The sequence below is a fragment of the Cherax quadricarinatus genome, chromosome 24 (assembly GCF_038502225.1).
Source record: "Cherax quadricarinatus isolate ZL_2023a chromosome 24, ASM3850222v1, whole genome shotgun sequence".
Taxonomy (NCBI): domain Eukaryota; kingdom Metazoa; phylum Arthropoda; class Malacostraca; order Decapoda; family Parastacidae; genus Cherax; species Cherax quadricarinatus.
Genome location: NC_091315.1, coordinates 10,953,581 through 10,968,311, shown reverse-complemented (window position 1 = coordinate 10,968,311; position 14,731 = coordinate 10,953,581). Strand labels below are relative to the sequence as shown.

Here is a 14,731-nt window from a genome sequence, read left to right as displayed (position 1 = left end):
ATTTAATTAGAAAAATGCCTGCAACTAGTGACGTGAGTGAATTTAATGATAGCAAAGGTTGGTTTGAGAGATTTAAGAAGCGTAGTGGCATACATAGTGTGATAAGGCATGGTGAGGCTGCCAGTTCGGACCACAAAGCAGCTGAAAAATATGTGCATGAATTCAAGGAGTACATAGACAGTGAAGGACTGAAACCTGAACAAGTGTTTAATTGTGATGAAACAGGCCTGTTTTGGAAGAAAATGCCAAGCAGGACCTACATTACTCAGGAGGAAAAGGCACTCAAAGGACATAAGCCTATGAAAGACAGGCCGACATTAATGTTGTGTAGTAATGCTAGTGGTGATTGCAAAGTGAAGCCTTTACTGGTGTATCACTCTGAAACTCCCAGAGCGTTCAGGCAAAAGAATATCCTCAAGGCCAATTTGTGTGTGCTGTGGAAGGCAAACAGTAAGGCATGGGTCATTAGGGACTTTTTCTATGACTGGTTACACCATGCATTTGCCCCCTCTGTGAAAAATTACCTAATTGAAAAGAAATTAGACCTTAAGTGCCTCCTGGTGTTAGACAATGCCCCTGGTCATCCTACAGACTTGGCAGAGCGATTTTGTGGGGACATGAGCTTCATTAAGGTCAAGTTTTTGCCTCCTAATACCACTCCTCTCCTGCAGCCCATGGACCAGCAGGTCATTGCAAACTTCAAAAAACTGTACACAAAAGCTCTGTTTGAAAGGTGCTTTGTAGTGACCTCAGAAACTCAGTTGACTCTAAGTGAGTTTTGGAGAGATCACTTTAATATCCTCAATTGTGTAAACCTTATAGGTAAGGCTTGGGAGGGAGTGACTAAGAGGACCTTGAACTCTGCTTGGAAGAAACTGTGGCCAGAATGTGTAGACAAAAGGGATTTTGAAGGATTTGAGGCTAACCCTGGGAAGCGTATGCCAGTTGAGGAATCAATTGTGGCATTGGAGAAGTCCTTGGGGTTGGAGGTTAGTGGGAAGGATGTGGAAGAGTTGGTGGAGGAGGACAATGAAGAACTAACCTCTGATGAGATCCTGGATCATCTTCAACAGCAAGAGGCCACACCTGAGGAAACTGCTTCAGAGGAGGGGAGAGAGAAATTGAAGAAGTTGCCTACTTCAAAGATTAAGGAAATATGTGCAAAGTGGCTTGAAGTGCAAACCTTTATGGATGAAAATCACCCTCACACAGCTATTGCAAGCCGTGCTGGTGACTTTACACTGACAATGTTGTGAAACACTTTAGGAAAGTCATAAAGGAATGAGAGGTACAGGCCTCTATGGACAGATATGTTGTGCGACAGAAGTCCAGTGACTCTCAAGGGAGGATTGAGAGGTCCCGCGCGCGGAGCAAAAAAAAAATCGAAAATATATGAAAACTGAGTTATTGTTACCAAAAAATAGCTGAACTCTCTGGCTACACGCTGGTATAATTATTATCCTTGTACGATGTTTCTAAAAGGAATTACAGCCATTTATAACAGGCATGGTGACAGCGCTGACGCGACATAGTGCGTACGAAGCGCTGACTCAGCTTTGTTGACGTTTTCGTTACGTTTTTCCCCGTGTTATTTTATCGTTTTCGTACATCTTTTTATGTCTAATATAATACAAATTCACCATCTGAGATCATTGCAGAGTGGGTGGAGCTAATGTGATCAAGGAACCAATCGGGAACCCCTGGGAATAGTGCACAAAATGGCCGTCACCTCCAGCCAACAAAATATTCCATACCCACGCTAATATCAATTATAAGGCTTATTTATCTATCATAATTGATCTATTATGATATAATGCAATATAATAATAGCATATAAACATAAAAAGTACACCTCAAAAAAAAATATATAGCATAATATGACGCCCCGAGGAATAAATTTCTATCGATATTTCCCCTGAAGGTGAAGAGAGGGTCCGCCCTCTCTCATCAGCGATGAGAGAAAACGGATTTACAATGATTAACTGTAATAAACACTCGTAGGCCGCGGAAAAAGTGTAAAATAAAGCGAATTTTTCGGGGAAAAAAATTGTTCCCGGGCAGCGGGGGTGCCGCGCGCTGCGGCCTATATCTCGAAAGTAACTTATTTACCTATTTAGGGGATCACCAGCTTTATTTATGATTGAATTGACTTTATTTCTCACAACAAACATGGGAGAATGATTGTTTTACGGGGTAGCGTTCGTGTTTCCGAACTATCCAAAATATTTTTAGATTTATGTGGACAACAAGGCCGACATGTTCCAATATATCAAAAAAGTTATGAAACTTTATTTTTTTTTAGCAAGAAGATAAGGTTTATTTTAGAATTCTCATCGACAAGTGATGGAATTAGAGTTGTTCTAGCAGCAGCAAGTGTCAAAACCACTTGTCCGAGTACCACTGACAAATTGTGCCCTGCCAAATGCAATTTTTCGTAAATTTTGCATATTTCGTTTCCTTTTTGGCCGATATGATTGAAACTTCAGCACAGCATACTCGATATAACCTTCTAATAGTACACCAAAAATGAACGTAATCGGTCCATAAAAAAAAGTTCGTTAAACTGCGGCCAACATCTCCCCTCAAGCTGGTCCTAGTGGCATTAAAAGAAGAAGGGAAGTAATCCCGGAAAAGGACTTGACACCTCAAATCCTAATGGAAGGGGATTCCCCTTCTAAACACTAAGACCATCCACACACACCCCTCCTCCCATCCCATCAATCATCACCAGATCTTCAGTAAAGGTAAGTGTCAAGTAACTGTGCAAATCTTCTTCAGTTTGTGTGTATTAAAATTAATATTTCATGTTATAAATTTTTTTTTTCATACTTTTGGGTGTCTTGCATGGATTAATTTGATTTCCATTATTTCTTATGGGGAAAATTCATTCGCATAACGATAATTTCGCCTAACATTGAGCTCTCAGGAACGGATTAATAGTGTTAGGCGAGGGTCCACTGTATTAATCAAAATTAAGGGTTATTTTCGGGCAACAGTAAACTGTGGATAACTGAAACTGTGGATGCCAGACCCGTGGATATGAGGGTCATACTGTATTCGCATGTGCATTGGCTATATCATGCTGAAAAATTAATGATAGGATGAGCTGTAATATTGCAGACTCTTCTAAAAAACTGCATCATCCTTTAGAATTGGATTTGTGTGTACAGTGGAACCTCGGTTTTCGTTTTTAATTCGTTCCAGAGAGTCTGATGATAACCATATTTGACAAAAACTAAAGCAATATTTCCCGTAAGAAATAATGTAAATCCAATTAATCCGTTTCAGACACCCAAAAGTATTAACAAAGAACACATTTTATAGAGAATAACTATAGTTTTGCATACAGAAAACAATGAGAAATAAATATAAATCACTAATGAAATGGATAAATGAACATTTAAATCACTTTTACCTTTACTGAAGAGTCTTGTTGGCGTATGGAAGATTGCGAGGAGGGGAGAGGGAGGAGAGTTTGTTGTTTGAAGACAGGACAAAATACTTCAGTATGATGCTAAAATCAACTCTATGGCTTATTTATCTATCACAGTTCATCTAACATGACATAATAAACAATATTAATGACATAGAAACATGGTATGTACTCTAGAATTAATAAAATATGTCATTATGTATGTGATTAGTGGTGGTGATGGCAGCTGCCTTTCCCTCTAGTGTTCTGACTACATATCTTCCCATATGTACTTTTATTATAAGAGAAAACAGAGTGTTTGTGAGGCTAACTGCACTAGATCAGTTTCATAAGGAAAACACTGAAACAATGTACGTAATTTATAAATAAGAAATATTGTATAAAAACATAATAGAGAATGTAAATAAATAAAGTGGTTATTGTATGTACAGTGGAACCTCTAATTATGAGTGCACCCACATGCGAGTTTTTCCAGATACGAGCAGTTGCTTGGTCGATAAGGCCTTAATTTCTGCAACCTAAATAAGATACTGCAGTATTTCCAAATATTTTCCCCTTCCTCTCCAAAGCATTGCCATACTAGGAGTCCACTCAGTGTTCCTATTTCCACATTATTGGTTGCTCCCCTTCAGACATTACTGCTTCCTTCTCTACCCTCCCCATCAACTGTACATACTCATCAACTTTTGAATTTCATACCACAATTGATCATCCAGGGATTCCTTTGATCTTGTAAGATGCTTCTACCTTCAACCCACTTTTACCTGTTTGTCAGAATTTTCAGAAAATTTTGTGGTATGAACACATTAAGGGGATTGCCTTATAATCACCTAACTTCTCTTTGGCCTCAAAACTGTCACTACAGTGAATTGCTGAAACCCCAGCCTCCCAATATTTTTTTTTCATTCATTACTCTTGCCATAAATTTCCTTCCATAGTTTTTGCTAATTCACTTCCAGTACATAAAATGTGGCTGGATGGGTAGTTATGCTTGGCACATTTTTTCTTGCCATAGCTGACATAGCCTCATATACCTCATCCTTGCTTATGTTTTCTTGTTTCCTCCCTATCTTCATCACTAACCCTCTCCTTATCCTTTCATGCACCTCCCTTATATCTCCACTTCACCTCCTCCCCTCCTAGATCCATTCATTTTCATAACACCTGTCTGCATATATCAATATGGTTTCTGTTATTTGCAGGATCTAGCAATTGCTTAATATCTTTATGCACCCTCTGTGCTACTGCCTTGCGTATATTTGTCGCTCTCCATCATTTTGTCTGAGAGAGTAAAACAACCTGACAGTGTCTCTCTACAATACCTATCCACCTACATTTGAGTGCAAACCACCCTATAAGCTTCATTCCTCAGATTCCAGATTTAGTCCTTAGTATTTCCATTTTTTTACTATATTGTACATCCCACAGACTGCCCAGTGTCTATAGCCCTGCCTCAGAGATTGCCTAAGTAATTTAGCATATAGTATGTCACTCAAATCTGGTTGATATTGGGCATAGGGAAGCTACTGAGCCAGAAAAAGATGAGCAGTCAAATCCATTCAATGGTTATTCTTCTGTAATGCTATAGGTTTGAACCTATGAACTCCATCATTGGAGCTAAGAGTGTCTGGACCTGGCTATGGAGCTGGGTCCAGACACACTTAGCTCCCTTGTCAGAGTTCATAGGCTCAAACCTATATGTAGTTCATCAGTAGAAAAACTGAATAATCAAAACATGGAAGTTTGCACATTTGTAGGGGTGAGTGTAGTTCAGAATTTGCTTGTACTGTATTTTGTGTGTCTTGCTGACTCTGTTTCATTGAGAAGGTATTCACTAAAGAGGTGTAGTGCAAAGCCAGCAACAAAAGTGCTAGCACTTTGCCAAAAGTCTGGTTCCATACTTGGTCAAAAGTGCCAGCAAAGTCCAATGTTACTGCACAGCTGATCTTGGATTCATCCAGTAACTGGTGCAATAAAATAAGAGAGATTTAACAGATCAGCATCAGAGTGACCTTTTTCTAATGCCATATTGATGGTTGCAATGAAGCAAGTAGTAGTCAAAAATGCTGTCATTTGCCATGAGATTGTCTCAAGAATTTTGCCAATGATAGTCGGGAGTGACAGTGATCTGTATTTGCTGATTTCTGCTCTGCTCTTCGTTTTGTGAACAGGATTACATTTATCTCTTTCCACGGAAAAAGGTCATTAACACTTTCTTCCTCCATTTAAATCCTTTATCTCTGCAATACAAACCTGAGAAGAAATTAATGTTTTTATTGAAAATTATATGGTAGACCCTTGTAGCAAAACATTACAGTTGTAGGCAGTGCTGATAGATGTGAGTTAGAGGTGGTGCCACCTGGTCTGCACATCTCAGTGATCTTGTTCACACTCACACACTCATTTTCTCATGTTCATTTCATGTTTTCAGATACACATATTAGACCTGGAACATTACTTATATCTTTGAGTACAGCAATAGTGTATGTAGTTAAGGTCTTTATATTGTCAGTGTCATTACACACATTTTGCACGCGTGAAGACAGTTCTTCGCCTTTGCCTCCTTGTCATTCCTTTTTAACCCTTAACCCTTTGAGGGTCGACAGGCCCTCTCCGAAACTCGTTCTCAGGGTCGGCCAAATTTAAAAAAAAAAAAATTATTTTCTCTCATGAAAAGATAGAGAATCTTTTCCCGATCATAAGGACACCAAAAGTTTGAAATTTGATGGAAAACTTACGGAATTATGCTCTCGCAAAGTTAGCGGTCTCGGCGATGTTTACGCATCGGCGATTTTGCCCAATTTGAGCCCCATTTTCGGCCAATTCCACTGTACTAGTCGACAAAAAACATGAATATTTCGCTAGAACTCCATTTTTTCTATCGAATGGGTGCAAGAAACCACCCATTTATGAAATTCAACTATCCAGTACAGTGGTCAGAATTTAGCAATTTTGCCAATTTCACACAAATTTCAAAAGATGCCAGTTTCCGAATAGGGTCCAGAATAAACAAGAAAGACATTCCTGGCACTAAAATGACATTTCCTCTGGTCATTAGTCACGTCTCAAGGCCCCTCTTATATTATTTTGCTTTCCATTTTGAATTTTTATTCTCACAAAAAATATAAGATTTACTGTTATGCAGACTACTGCATTAGTGTAAAAAATGGTATAAATATTATTGGTGCACTTGTGAAAGAATATTAGACTCACCAGTTGACGTGTATTGCACGCTTGGCACGATTTGTTTACTTTTGAAATTTGGTAAAAATCGAACATTTCTGCTACTTTGAGCTCAATTTCAAGGTACCTTTCATTGTAAAACCAGTCAAAATCATCTCAATTTCTGTAATATGTCTTCCATTCTATAAAATGAGACCAAGAAAACTAGAATACAACAATAAATACCATACGAAAATACAGTGCAAAGTCGCTGTTTTATTCCAAAAAAATGGTCAGTTTTTTTTTTCTCATTATGCACTGTGTGCTGCAGGATTTATTTTAGACTGTTCACACTGACCACATAGACCCATTCTTTCATATGAAGGCCTACCAGCTTTCTCCCACTAGATTTGAGGGCGCTAGAATTTAGGCGTACTAGTATGTCAAAAACCCTGGGTCGTAAGCCGTACTAGTACGTCCGAAACCCTCAAAGGGTTAAATGGTCCAAACAGATCGACGTTCAAATTCATAATGCTGCAAAAGTACATCTACGTTTTTTTACATATTTTCAAATATAACAAAAAAATAATGTAGATAAAAGTTTTTTTTACACGTTTTCAAATGTAAAACAAAAAAGAAGATCTACATTTTTTTACATACTTTCAGATGTTGAAAAAACGTATATATACGTTTGGACCGTTTAATGGTTAAGTATAGTATTTTGAAAGAAGGGAATCATTAGAAAGTAAAATACATGATATAATCAATTTAACACACTTTAATGATATTTTTTCATAAATGAATAAAATAAACTAAATAAAATTTCATGAAAACTAACTTAACACCTCAGAATGAAATATATTTTTTAATATGCTTTGACTTTCATTTTAATGACTGTGCAACATGATTGATCTAGTTGGGCCTTCTCAGAATGTGACTATGCAATATGACTGATTGATCTAGTTGAATCTTCCCAGAATGTGACTATGCAACATGATTGATATAGTTGGGCCTTCCCAGAATGTGACTATGCAGCATGATTGGTCTAGTTCAATCTTCCCAGAATGTGACTGTGTAACATGATTGATCTAATTGGGTCTTGCCATATGTGACTGTGCAACTTGATTGATCTTCAAATTTTAAATACTGGTACATATATGCCTTTGGTTTATTGTACGTTTAAAATTTCCAACCACTACTATCATTTATGTGGTTTTTTAATAATTGCATTCTATACAGTACTGCATTGTGTTGTATAACAAAACATAAAGTTTATGATGAGAATTTGCCTTTTCTTGTTGTCCTTTTGTTACCACTTACAAAACATACACTGATGTTGGCATTTTCACTATTGTGTCCAGACTCTAGACCCATGAAAAATGGGAGGAGAGTAGGTCACATAAACCCCATGATTGGCTGCAACCAAATAAGAGGGGTTCAGGCCACATCCATTCCTTAATTGGTTGCAGCCAAATAGGACTGGGTGCAGGTTACATCCATTCCACGATTGGTTACATCCAAATAGGAATGGGTTTAGGTTACATCCACTCCATGATTGGTTGCAGCCAAATAGGAGGGGTCTTGGTTTAATCTAATCTAGATAACATAGCTTTATAGTACTGCACCTACACTATAATCTAGGTTTCGGTTTTTAATATCAAAAGCATGTAGATATGAAAACGGTAATAATTTTGTTAAGAGTTCAGTCAGTGTAGGAAACTTGAATATTGTGGACCCTCGGTTGTCCGCTGTAATCTATTCCAGGTCAGCCTAAAAGCGAAATGGCCGATAACTGAAATAATATTTCCCATAAGAATTGATGAAAATGCAATTAATCTGTTTCAGACACCCAAAAATATTAACAAAAAATACATTTTTAAAGATTAACTATAGCTTTACATACAGAAAACAATGAGAACTAAATAAAATGACTAATGAAATAGATAAATGAACATGTAAATCACTTTTGCCTTTATTGAAGTGTCTTGTTGGCATATGCAAAATGGCAAGGGAGGCTTAAATATGACGTTATTATCAACTCGACTGCTTATTTATCTACCACAATTCATTTAATGTGACATAATAAACAATATTAATAACACAGAAACATGATACATACTCTAGAATGAATAACATATGTCATTATGTATGTGGCGAGTGACAGTGTGTTGTTGGGTTCATAAGGGCCACTGAGAGCATAAGCCATACATATTAGTGGTAGTGGGCGGCAGCAGAGCTACCACCACCATTCACACACTGTACATAATTTATAAATAAGAATTATTTACACTTTAATTTATAAATAAGAAATACAGTGGTACCTCAGGATACGAACTTAATTCGTTCCTGAAAGCTGTTCGAGTGCTGATACCGAACGAATTTGTTCCCATAAGGAATAATGTAAATTAGATTAATCTGTTTCAGACCCCCAAAAATACACTTACAAAAGCACTTACATAAATACACATACATAACTGTTCGAGTTTTAAGCTGTTCGTATCCCGAGGTACCACTGTATTTACACTTTATAAATAAGAAATATTTACACTAACTGTACCTTGTAGGAGATGCTGGCATTGGTTTAGGGTGGTAGAAGATAGGCAGGGCAGTGGTGTTGTCAGTAGCCCTATATACCTCTAGCAACATTGGAGGAGTTAAGTTTCATGTTGTCTTTTTCTATCGCTTAATCACTTACTTGCTACACTGTTAATGCAACACTTCATCGCTGACTGGCGCTATAGCCTTTATTGACTCCTGCTGCTTTAGTATTGTACATATCATAGAGACACTGAATCACTGAAGAAGGCATATTCTCCCCTCTCTCGTCCTCCTTCACTCTCATGCTTTTCAACAACTTCTTTTGTAAATTCCTTTATGTTTCTCACTTTCTTTACCAAAGGAACTTTACTAAGAACTTTATTTGGGCCCATGGTTGCTTATTTTGCAGTTGCACTCAGTCAGTAACCACAAAAAACAATGGATTATAGTGAAATGTTTGGGTGAATGAGCAGAAGTTTCCTCACTCACCCAGAGACACAACCAGACTGATGTGAGAGGCTGGCAGTGGCAGGTTGACGCTTCCCATACAGCCGATAAGTGAAATAATGGCCGATAACCGGAAGGCGAGAAACCAGCCAGTAAGAGAGTTGGCCGATAAGCGGAATGGCCGATAACCGAGGGTCCACTGTAGTTTATTAGCCTAAATTTATGCTACAATTGTTAAGCATTATTTTCATTTGTACATTCTTCTTATAAGTGCTCTTATGTACAGTATTAGGAATAGCTTAACAAAATTTTTAATTTATTAATCTTCAAGGTGTTCACTGTTTCAAAACATGCTATCGTTGAGGCTGTGTTTCATACTTTGTAGAGTTTTATCATGTCATGACTTTATAAAACTTCAAGTCTATACAGAGTGAAATGTTTTCCCTTAAACAAAAGCTAATGTTACAAAATGTCTTGTCTTCGAGTTTGCCTTTAATTCAATAAGTAAGATCAGTTGTTTATAGATACAGTTTTTTCACTTGTAAATAATTAGTATATTATGTACTTTAGTGACTAATAATATCATACTGATGATGTAAGTTCTCCATATAAAACTGGAACTCTTGTTTTACGAGTACACCTATTGCCTAAATTACCAGTTGGATTGCTTCGCGCGTCCTGCATAATGAATGTAAATGTTCCCCTCACCTCTCTGTATAATACAAGAGTAAATGAGCCTTACTGGGTCCCCTCCCCCTTCCCTCTGCACTCTTGGTAATTTTCATATTCATGATTTTCAGATTGATGAACCTTTTATAGATTCAGGCAAGGCTAGAAAAAAATTACCTGAAGATTTTCTTCTATTTTTTTCCTGTTCTTTTCTTTGTTCCTCTTTTCTTTCCTCTCCTCTGTCTTCTTTCTCTTCTTTGTTCTTAAAAGTATTAGTCTGTAGAGACAAGAATGACAAACATTTATTATTATTATAACTTAAGACCACTTGTAACACCTAACAGTAACACAAACAAATACTTTTTATCCTCTTATCTGTATCTTTATTTGTCTTTGTTTAAAATTGTAGCCCCCCTTTTTTTCTCCCTATTGATAGATCCAAAAATCTTGTTTCTTAATTTTTCATATCTTTTTATAAATTTGTGTGACTATCACGTCTCCACTCAATCCTCATATCTTCCAAAGAAGGGATTTTCAAAAAATTTCAAGGATTTTGTGTTTCATATATTTTTAAGCAATTAACCCATTGTATATATTGCTCTTTACATATTTATGTATAGTAATGTAATATTGTCATATACTCTAGGTTTCGTGCTTTACAGTGTAATATACATATACATGTATATGATTTAATTTGTATATTTCTATTCACATACTACTGCTTAATTTTAAACGATACCAAAATTTATTCATGGTTGAATGGTTTAATTTTCAGCTTGAAAATGTTGTGCAAGAATCACGTATCACAAGGTAGTCATTAGTGCATCCCATTTTATTTTAATTATAATAAAATATTTTCTCCTGGTTCTCCATTTCTTCCTCTCTCTTTTTGTTGGCAGTTTATTGATCCAGTGGGAGTGAGAGAGCTGATAACAATGGGTCTGTAAGGTCATCTCTCACCTGATATTTTCTGCCCTTATCTTCTCATGCAATCATTCTTGAGTTGCAATTTTCCTGTTGGTCTGTCTTCATCCTTATTCGGTTAGAGAGTAATTAATGGGTTACATCTGTTTTGATAAGACTTTGGGTATTCTCATAGGTATGTATCATTCTTGTTTTCCTTTCATTATATTGAAGGACTTGGCTTGTAAAGGCTAAAATATCCAAGAGCATTGCACTGTAATATAAATATGCTAAACAAACTATGAAGATCTTATGCATTTGTTTGGAAATAAGTGGCAACATAGTATATAGTTGCCATGTTGGTATTTTCTGGGTTTCCCTGACCCTCCTGCACATACCAAGAGCCATTAGGGGATGGTCGTTGGGCGTGGCTCGTAGAGGGGGCGGCTGGGGTTATGGGCCATTCTGTGGGGGGGTGGAATGAGAAAGCAGAAGGTCTTGCAGTGCCAGAGAGCTCAGTGTTGTTTGTGTAGTAGCTGTGTCAGAACAGTGATAAGAAAAGCTAGTAATAATACAGTATATTAAATGGTGTTTATGAAGTTATCAGAATTTATAAAAAAAAAAAAACTTTGTGTTTGTACTGTACATATTGTGAATGTAACTAAAATCTAGAATGCCAATAAACATTATCTTTAGATGTTCATTATGTGAAAGCTTAGTATTGTATTGACAGTTGATATGCTCATCTTTGTACTGAGTGTAATAAAATGTGTTAAAATAAGGTTTTGCATAATAAATTGATGAAATAGTCTTTTCATGAACTTCTTATGATTTTTTTATGAATTCAAAAAAGAAAAGGAACTCTCTGAATGGGAAAGGAAAAACAATTGTTTCAGAGTAATGTTTCCTTGATTTATTTCTTTAAAAATCATTTGTTATTTTACTATCTTGATAGGACACTACAGATTCATCAAAGATACACCTCTTTAACATAACACAATCATGCCTGGTGCCGAGGGAGAGACACCACTGCATGTTAAAGTTATAGAGAGAAAAGTAATTCTTTTGGAGAACCAAATTCAGGACCTCAAATATCGCCTGATAAGTAACGAAAGAAAAGCAGCAGAGGAGAAGAGACGTAAATTAGGTAACGTTGAGCTATGGCAGTATTATTTTTAAAACAATGTTCTGTAAATAGTTAATACATACTACAATAAAGACACTAGGCAGCATGGAAACATTTTTAAGATGACATTTCACTTTAGGACAAAGCTTGGTCTCCAAATGAAATTCAGATTAAAATAACTCTCCAAACTGGAGCATCCCCACCCCTCTTTCAGAGAGTATGCACTGTATTATGCTGAATTGCTTACTGAGAAATAACTATTAAAGTATATTTATTCCTTTAATTTCTTTGTAAAAATGAAAATGAATTTTATTTATAAATAGAGCAGTGTGTGAGCTTCGTCTCGTCTAGCTGACCTTCGGTCGCAGCTGTCTTGGTGGGTGTAATTACCGGACGCAGTTTTCTGTGTGTCACCTCCAGTAATTCCACCCACCTGGACAGTTAAAAGAAATAGTCGTACTAGATGAGCAAGGAGGCTTTAGAGTGGGTAGGGGATGTGCAGGTCAAGTGTTTACATTGAAGCATGTATATGAACAGTATTTAGATAAAGGTAGGGAAGTTTTCATTGCATTTATGGATTTAGAAAAGGCATATTATAGAGTGGATAGGGGTGCAATGTGGCAGATGTTGCAAGCATATGGAATAGGTAGTAAGTTACTAAATGCTGTAAAGAGTTGTTATAAGGATAATGAGGCTCAGGTTAGGGTGTGTAGGAGAGAGGGAGATTATTTCCCAGTAAAAGTAGGTCTTAGACAGGGATGTGTAATGTCACCATGGTTTAATATATTTATAGATGGGGTTGTAAAAGAAGTAAATGCTAGGATGTTGGGGAGAAGGGTGGAATTAAATTATGGGGAATCAAATACAAAATGAGTGTTGACACAGTTACTTTTTGCTGATGATACTGTGCTTATGGGAGATTCTAAAGAAAGGTTGCAAAGGTTAGTGGACAAGTTTGGGAGGGTGTGTAAAGGTAGAAAGTTGAAAGTGAACATAGATAAGAGTAAGGTGAGGAGGGTATCAAATGATTTAGATAAAGAAAAATTGGATATCACATTGGAGAGAAGAAGTATCAAAGAAGTGAATGTTTTCAGATATTTGGGAGTTGACTTGTCAGTGGATGGGTTTATGAAGGAAAAAAGGTGAGTGGTGCATTGAGGTATCTGTGGAGACAAAAAACGTTATTCATGGAGGCAAAGAAGGGAATGTACGAAAGTATAGTGGTACCAACACTCTTATATGAGTATGAAGCTTGGGTTGCAAATGCTGCAGCGAGGAGGCAGCTGGAGGCAGTGGAGATGTCCTGTCTAAGGGCAGTGTGTGGTGTAAACATTATGCAGAGAATTCAGAGTGTGGAAATTAGGAGGAGGTGTAGAGTTATTAAAATTATTAGTCAGAGGGCTGAAGAGGGGTTGTTGAGATGGTTTGGTCATTTAGAGAGACTGGATCAAAGTAGAATGACTTGGAGAGCATATAAATCTGTAGGGGAAGGAAGGCGGGGTAGGGGTCATTCTCGAAAAGGTTGAAGGGAGGGGGTAAAGGAGGTTTTGTGGGTGAGGGGCTTGGACTTCCAGCAAGCATGTGTGTGCACGTTAGGTAAGAGTGAATGGAGACAAATGGTTTTTGGGACCTAACAAGCTGTTGGAGTGTGAGCAGGGTATTATTTAGTGAAGGGATTCAGGAAAACCAATGATTTTTATATAGCCAGACTTGAATACTGGAAACGGGTAGTACAATGCCTGCACTTTAAAGAAGGGGGTTTGGGATATTGGCAGTTTGGAGGGGTATGTTATATATGCTTCTAAACTGTTGTATCTGGGCATCTCTGCAAAGACAGTGAGTATGTGTGAGTGAGGTGAAAGTGTTGAATGATGATGAAAGTATTTTCTTTTTGGGGATTTTCTTTCTTTTTAGGTCACCCTGCTTTGGTGGGAGACAGCCGACTTGTTGAAAAAAAAAAAGATACAAAAAAGTACAACTTCTGCATTTGGAAAACCATTGATAATGCAGAGCATTTCAGGCTTGCTAAAACTATGACTTATTATTAGGAATTAAAATTAATAGGAAATATACAATTCATTATTAATTTTGATTGAGTACCAACATAACTCCCATAGATTATACATTTGAAATGCTAATCATGCCTATATTTAAATGTTAATGATCATGTGATTCCAGTACAATACAGTGGGACCTCGGTGTTTGAACTTAATAGGTGGTGTTTGAACTGCAAAAATTTCAGTGTCTGTAACAGTATTTCCCAGGCTTTAATTATCAGACTCATACTTTAGGATGTTGAACTAACTTTTCCAAAAGTCTCTTGAAAGTTAGGTCAGTGTCAGATGTCACTGCAAAGCACTGTTGAAACAGGGCTTTTGTGTGTAAATATTTTTTGCTAAAGTAGGAAAAACTTTTAGAGAGGGTGTGGTAGGTAAGTTTGGGGTGCCAGGTGT

General features: G+C 37.0%; 1 protein-coding gene across 2 annotated transcripts in view; it reads left to right on the top strand.

Annotated features, from left to right (window-relative positions):
• Window positions 1-14,731, top strand: part of Cdc50 (cell cycle control protein 50A) — a 76,852-nt gene that overhangs the window by 7,598 nt on the left and 54,523 nt on the right. The window contains exon 1 of one of the 2 annotated variants that reach the window (XM_053779565.2): window positions 12,140-12,299. The exons of the other annotated variant lie outside the window; for it this stretch is intronic. Coding sequence (XP_053635540.1) covers window positions 12,155-12,299 — 145 coding nt within the window. The 5' untranslated portion in view covers window positions 12,140-12,154. Of the gene's footprint in view, window positions 1-12,139; window positions 12,300-14,731 lie in introns of those variants that run through there. 2 annotated transcript variants of the gene reach the window in all.